This window comes from Rhinopithecus bieti, unplaced genomic scaffold, assembly GCF_001698545.2.
Source record: "Rhinopithecus bieti isolate Rb0 unplaced genomic scaffold, ASM169854v2 scaffold_20892, whole genome shotgun sequence".
Lineage (NCBI taxonomy): Eukaryota > Metazoa > Chordata > Mammalia > Primates > Cercopithecidae > Rhinopithecus > Rhinopithecus bieti.
Genome location: NW_016810602.1, coordinates 2,576,007 through 2,583,369, shown reverse-complemented (window position 1 = coordinate 2,583,369; position 7,363 = coordinate 2,576,007). Strand labels below are relative to the sequence as shown.

Genomic DNA, 7,363 nt, shown 5'->3' with positions numbered 1-7,363 from the left:
AGAGAAGTTTCCATCAGATCCAGTTGTAAATGACTGACACTATCCCCACTCAAGAATCTATTTTCTTTCTTTCTTTTCTTTTTTTTTTTTTTTTGAGACAGTCTCGCTCTGTTGCTCAGGCTGGAGTGCAGTGGCACAATCTCAGCTCACCACAGCCTCCACCTCCTGGGTGGGTTCCAGCAATTCTCCTGCCTCAGCCTCCTGACTAGCTGGGATTACAGGTGCAGGCCACCAAGTCCTGCCTCAGCCTCCCAAGTAACTGGGATTACAGGCATGCGCCGCCACGCCTAGCTAATTTTTTGTATTTTTAATGGAGAGGAGGTTTCACCATGTTGGTCAGGCTGGTCTCAAACTGCTGACCTCAGGTGGTCCACCCACCTCAGCCTCCCAAAGTGCTGGAGTTAGAGGCGTGAGCTAGTGCGCCCAGCCAGTAAGTCTACAGAGTTGAATCTGTGCTCTAGAAATGCAAGATTGGACACCTATCATGAAAGGTGACCAATAAACCATTAATCATGCATCTAGTCAGACTATAGTCTTGAAGGTTGGGAAAGTGTTACTGTTTCATCAGTAGACACAAATGTCAGTTTTAAATGCAGTATTTGTGAATAGCTTGCCAGACTTTATTTTCTAAATAATTCATTTTATGACTTTACTTTTTATTAGCAAATAAAAAGAAACATTGGTGGAAAACACGCCCGGCTTTACCAAACTCTGAACGAAGGCAAACAGTTGGTGGCGTCTGTGAGCTGTCCTGAATTAGAGGGCCAGATCGCAAAACTGGAAGAGCAGTGGTTGTCCCTGAACAAGAAAATTGACCATGAGCTCCACAGGCTGCAAGCACTTCTCAAGCATCTGCTCAGGTCTGCCTTTTTGGGGGTGGACTGGCTTCACATTGTTCTGTGGAGAAAGACCTCAGGGATTCTGTAGTCACCTAAATTTTACCTGCAACCCACCTTATGCTGTTTTCTCTTGGGGAGTCTAAAGCAGTTGGGGCCCTCTTCTGGGCTAAACACGATGTAGAATCTTGATGATTTGCTAGACACAGCATAACATGTAGTCAGTTTGCTGTGATCGTTTTTTCTTTTCTTTTTTGTTTTTAAAGAGGCAGGGTCTTGCCCTGTCACCCAGGCTGGAGTGCATAGAGTGCAGTAGCACAATCATAGCTCACTGCAACCTTGAACTCCAGGGCTCAAGAGATCCTCCTTCCTCAGCCTCCCAAGTTGGTGTGACTACAGGCATAGGCCACCATGCCTGGCTAATTTTTTATAGCTCTATAAAATTTTATACCTCTATAAAATTTTTTGTAGAGATGGAGTCTCACGTTGTTGCCCAGGGTGCTCTCAAGCTCCTGGCCTCAAGCAATCCTCCTGTCTCAGCTTCCCAAAGTGCTAGGATTACAAGTGTGAGCCACTGCACCCAGCTAGTTTACACATTTCTATAGAAGCTAGGAATTATGTTATAAAATATATATAGGTTACCTTTATACCATGATATTGCTCTTTCCTACTCTCTTCCAAATTAAATTAAAAAATTAAATGATTTTAGCTAACAGAGTAGTTTGAAATAGCTCACAACAAAGGAGAATTTGTTGTGCTTAGTTAGTATAATCTTGAACCATGTGAGGAAGGAGGAGAACATGGAACATTTAAACCTCATTCTCATCCCTGCCTCTTAACCTAAGGCAGTTTAAAAGTTACAAGAAGAGCAGAATTTTGTTTGAATATTTTCACTACCTCGGGCAAATATGTTGGGTGTTTAGCCAACAGCAGTTTGTTGTTACACAGCTTATACAAATGCTGTGTGTGTGTGTGTGTGTGTGTGTGTGTGTGACCATATCTGTTAAAATGTGTGATTCTTTTACATTCAAAATATTAAAAAGAAAAAAATTGTTCTAAGACTTTTAAATAAATTTGCCAGACTAAAGAAGACATACCTCGTAAAGCCCGTATCACATATGGACTTCATAGGCCATTCTCAGTTCAGAGTCAAGGAAAGGTTTGTGTGATAATAAATAAATAAATAAATAAATTTATTTATTTTTTGAGACAGGGTCTCACTCTGTCGCCCAGGCTGGAGTGCAGTGGCATGATCATGGCTCACTGTAGCCTTGACCTTCCGGGCTCAAGTAATCTTCCCACCTCAGCCTCCCGAGTACCTCAAACTACAGCACATGCCACCACGCCTGGCTAATTTTTGTATATTTTGTAGAGATGGGGTTTTGCCATGTTGCCCAGGCCTGTCTCAAATTCCTGGGCTCAAGCCATCCTCCCACCTTGGTATCCCAAAGTGCTGGTATTACAGGAGTGAGCCACCGTGCCTGGCCTATATTTTTAATATGAATAAATTTATAGAAGATATTTGATGGAATAAAAATCTCTGCCCCTTCATTGGGTATACTTTTGTATAGCTGTAATAAGAAATAAAAAAGAATGCTTTAGACTTCCTAATTGTTTTTTTTTTTTTTATCTGAGACAGAGTCTTGCTCTGTTGCCCAGGCTAGAGTGCAGTGGTGCAATCTCAGCTCACTGCAACCTCCACCTCCCGGGTTCAAGTGATTCTCCTGCCTCAGCCTCCTGAGTAGCTGGGACTACAGACATGTGCCACCATGCCTGGCTATTTTTTTGTATTTTTTAGTAGAGATGGGGTTTCACCATGTTGGTCAGGCTGGTCTCGAACTCCTGACCTCAGGCAATCCACCTTTCTCAGCCTCCCAAAGTGCTGGGATTACAGGCGTGAGCCACCGCACCCGGCCTGAAATCTTCGTTGTTCTTGCTTAGCTATGATGAAGAGAGTCCTAGAAAATGCCAGGGGCATCAGACTTGGGGCATGGTATAAAACATGATATAATCCTTATTAACGTCACGATATTCTGAATGTTAGGACTAATCAACATAGGAAAACATATAATAAAATAAGAAGACAATTTGCTGGTGATGCATATCATTATCAGAGTATGTTTCTAATCTGCCTTCTCTCTCACTTTACTCCTGTTAGTTATAGCAGAGATTCGGATCAGTTAACCAAGTGGTTGGAATCTTCCCAGCATACTCTGAATTACTGGAAAGAACAGTCCCTCAATGTGTCTCAGGACTTGGATACAATCAGAAGCAACATCGACAATTTTTTTGTAAGTTGTAATAGCCTATTACTGGCCAGACATAAATATCAAGGAAAAAGCATCAGGGTTGATGTGATAATCTTTCGTATTTATTTGTGGATTAGGAATAAGACTTGGGCAAATAGTAGCTGTATTCTTCAAACCTAGAACTGTTTATACTGTTCATTCATTTATAATGATAAAATATATTTTTAATTGACCCTATAAAATATATATAAATTTAAAACTTGCACTGGGTGCAGTGGCTCATGCCTGTAATCCCAGCACTTTGGGAGGCCAAGGTGGGTGAATCAGCTGAGGTCAGGAGCTTGATACCAGCCTGACAAACATGGAGAAACCCCGTCTCTACTAAAAATACAAAATTAGCCGGGCGTGGTGGCACATGCCTGTAGTCCCATCTCCTCGGGAGACTGAGGCAGGAGAATCACTTGAACCTAGGGGGTGGAGGTTGCGGTGAGGCAAGATGGTGCCATTGCACTCCAGCCTGGGCAACAAGAGTGAAACTCAGTCTCTAAAAACTTGCACTGACATAGGTCATGTTTTACAAATACAAAAAATACAAGACCCAAAAACAACTTTATAAGGTTACTAACTTAAAATGTTTAACGTTAATAAAGGCATAGTTTTAAATTATTGTAAACAAAATTGATATATCTACTAAAAAGCTTTTGTTCCATTGTTTTGAGATTTTTTTGGAAAAAAATTCAAAAAATATCCCCAAATTTTGGGGAAATAAAAGGTATTACTCGCGTAATATAATTATGTAATGATTATTGGTCAATGCACTTATGAAACGTAGTCTTTTCCATTAGACTTTTCTTGGTTTTTTTCCATTTTTCATACTTTGTAGCTGTGGTTACTCACTTTGGTATTAAAATGTAATTTTTTTCAACATACTTGAAAGAATCTCTACATAGGAAAGATTTAAATATTTTAATTACAAACTTATTTCAAGTAATTCATTTAATATGCACTTTTTGTTGGGTTCCATAGTTTATTGTAAAACTTAACCATTTAAATAATGACTTATTTTTAAAAATACTAACCCACTGGGTGATAAGCTTCTTGAGGGGTGTGCATTCCATCTCTTTTGTTCCCCATTGTGTATGTAATGTCCGACAGTAGGAAAAAGGTGTGTGTGTGTGTGTGTGTGTGTGTGTGTGTGTATACACATTCAAGTATTTACTATGTTTAATTGTTGACCCTAGCCAGTTATTCTGACTCTTACTTTCTGCTATATTTAAATTTTAAGTTTCTAAATTTTAAAACTCTCCTTTAGGAGTTTTCAAAAGAAGTTGATGAAAAGTCCTCCTTGAAGACTGCTGTTATAAGTACCGGGAACCAGCTTCTTCACCTGAAGGAAACTGATACAGCTACGCTGAGAGCTTCTTTAGCACAGTTTGAACAAAAATGGACAATGCTCATAACTCAACTTCCAGATATTCAAGAAAAACTTCACCAGGTAAGTCTTTAGAGACTCAGCATTTGAATTAATGTTCACTTGTTAGCTCACAACTCTTTTGAAATTATTTCTCTGACTCAATAATTTTCATTGACACTACCCATTTTTCTCTGGCACCACTGAATATAGGTCTTAATTACTGGACCCTCCTCCAATGGGATTTTTCTTAAGAGAGAAATCAGGCTTAATTACTTTATTTCTCAGTTTATCTTTGCCACTGTGTTAGTTTATGTGAAGGTCATTGTCATTGTTTTGGGGTCGCTTATTCTAAGTTTGAATGCTGGGTTTGTTTTTTTGAGTAACCTGCGTAATTATATAGCAAGACCTTTTATCAAACCAGATATCATCTTTAGTGAAGCCCTGATTCATTTTGTTAACTGCAGGCAATTAAATGGAAATCATTTTGTTCTCACAGCTTCAAATGGAGAAATTGCCATCTCGTAAAGCAATCACAGAAATGATTAGCTGGATGAACAATGTGGAGCATCAAACTTCAGATGAAGACTCCGTGCATTCACCAAGTTCTGCATCTCAAGTTAAACATCTTCTTCAGAAGCACAAGGTAATTATGCAAAAGAAGCAGAAGTCTTTTCATTGAAACAAGAAGGCTAATCAGTTAGAGGGGTAATGCTGGACAAAGGGACACATAGGGTATAATTTCGAAAAACGAATTCTAGGGGTAGGAAACTGGCGTGGTGGATGATTCTAGAGAGATGTTAGTAGACTTGCTTTTATTCTGCTTAAATTCCTTTTGCCAGCCCCCATCACCACAGGACAACCCAAGCAAGCTTTTAACAGACTCTCGTCTCATCTTTTTATCCCCACCCCACTGCCCCCACTAACCACCGGCTCTGCCTGACAGAGTGATTTTGATTCCTTAACTGTTCTTGGTGCTCTCCCTCATCATGCTGTGTACATGCTGCACCCTCCACCTGGAATGCCAGGGCCCATGTTTAACTGTATACGTCCTCTTAGTCATCCTTCCAAAGTCAGCTCGAGTTGTCCTCATTTGGAAATCTACCCCTGACTCTCCCAGCCGGACTAGGTGACTTTCCTGGATTAGATGTCTCCATCATGCTATTAGTAGCTCCCATCATGCATTATTATAATTATTGGTTTGCTTGCCTGTCTCCCCACCTTGACTGAGCTTCTTGAGACCAGGGGCTGTCCTTCACCTCACTAAAATATAGCACGCCTATCCCAATACCTGCCTTCCTCTAACAGGTGTTAATGAAATGTTCTTTGAGTAAGAGAATGAGTAAGAAAAAATTGAGATCCTTCTACAAAGAGATATAAATGTGGCCTTCTCTGTGATATTTAATTTCAAGTAGATTTAATATTTCATGAGCCACACGCAAACATGTATTGTGTGCTCAGCAGTATGCTGGCCACTGGGAATACAAAGATGTGTGACACGTGTGGTCCATTGCTTTAAGACCATGCAGGCTGATGGAACTAGCTTCTGGTAGGCAGAAGATGAATGGCTTAATCACCAAGCATGATATTAGCAGAGGATTTTGTTTTTATGTACCATCACATCCTAACTTCAGTGTGTTGTAAAATCTTTGAAAAGTCTGCACGTATGTATTCTCACAGGCTGTAGCAACCTAGCACATACCACATGGCTGTCACCCCCGGGTGTCTCCAAAAGAGGTTCTAGAGCTTTGCAAGGATGAAAATCAATAAATGACAGGTTTGGCAGAAACGTTGTTGGCCCTGGTTGGGTTTAGGATTGCTGTACAACTTAAAGCCACCCAGACTTTCTAAAGCCACCTGAGAGGCCTTACCTATCCCCGAAGGAACAGGGAAGCTGCCTAAATGACAAGAGTTCCTTAAAGATATCCTGGGTTTTCTGAGAGAGCTTTTCCTTCCTGTTTCCCATCTGGTTGTTTCCATGAACCCTCAGGATGGCCCCGAATTCCCGCACAGCTCACGGGCACCCTCCCCCAGGAAGCTTTGTCGTATCCTGGGTCCTGATTTCAGTTCAGATGATAGCAACTGCCACACACAGTGCCCCTCTGACTTTTCAGCCTATTTGAAAGCAATGCATCTCTGTGTAATTCCCCGAAAGAATCTCTACTCCAATAAAGCCAACTCCTGGTGTAGGTTGGGGAGGGTAGAAAGGAACTCCTGACAGGTGCCCCTTGATTAATGGATGGGAGCTTGGCGCCTCCCTCAAGTACATAAAGGGAAATCCAGTTGATCTGACCAACTTTCATGACTGCTTTGGGTGTTTAACTTTGCTTATTTTAGGAGTTTAGAATGGAAATGGACTATAAACAGTGGATAGTGGACTTTGTTAACCAGTCGTTACTTCAGCTAAGCACCTGTGATGTAGAAAGCAAGCGCTATGAAAGAACAGAGTTTGCAGAGCACCTGGGGGAGATGAACCGCCAGTGGCACCGTGTACATGGAATGCTGAATAGAAAGGTGTGTTCCTGGGTCACAGCTGGATGTGTGGTTTGGCCTTTGTAAAATACACTCTCTGAAAAATCAAAAAAGACGTTCAATTAGTTGACTAACTGATTGCTAAGCCTAATAATCATCTCAATCATAGACCTTTTATAAATCCTATGTTTTAGCATTCTCCATTGGTACCTATAAGATAATATGAAAATAGTTCTTATATTTGAGATTTCTTAGTGGGAAGTTGAGCGAGGCAAGCGAAGAGAAGGAATTTTATTTAGGAACATGTCAAGTATTATGTCAGGCTCCTAAATGATCAGAGATTTTACATTTTCTATGAAAGCAGATGTTCAAAAGGGGCAAAGCTATTTCAGCTT

The 7,363-nt window shown here is 40.7% G+C and overlaps 1 protein-coding gene across 1 annotated transcript in view; it reads left to right on the top strand.

The window, feature by feature from the left end:
• SYNE2 (spectrin repeat containing nuclear envelope protein 2) overlaps positions 1 to 7,363 on the top strand; it is a 374,975-nt gene that overhangs the window by 283,797 nt on the left and 83,815 nt on the right. The window contains 5 exon segments of the mRNA XM_017892401.1: positions 664 to 860; positions 2,995 to 3,127; positions 4,398 to 4,580; positions 4,996 to 5,142; positions 6,834 to 7,010. Of these exon segments, the coding sequence (XP_017747890.1) occupies positions 664 to 860; positions 2,995 to 3,127; positions 4,398 to 4,580; positions 4,996 to 5,142; positions 6,834 to 7,010 (837 nt within the window).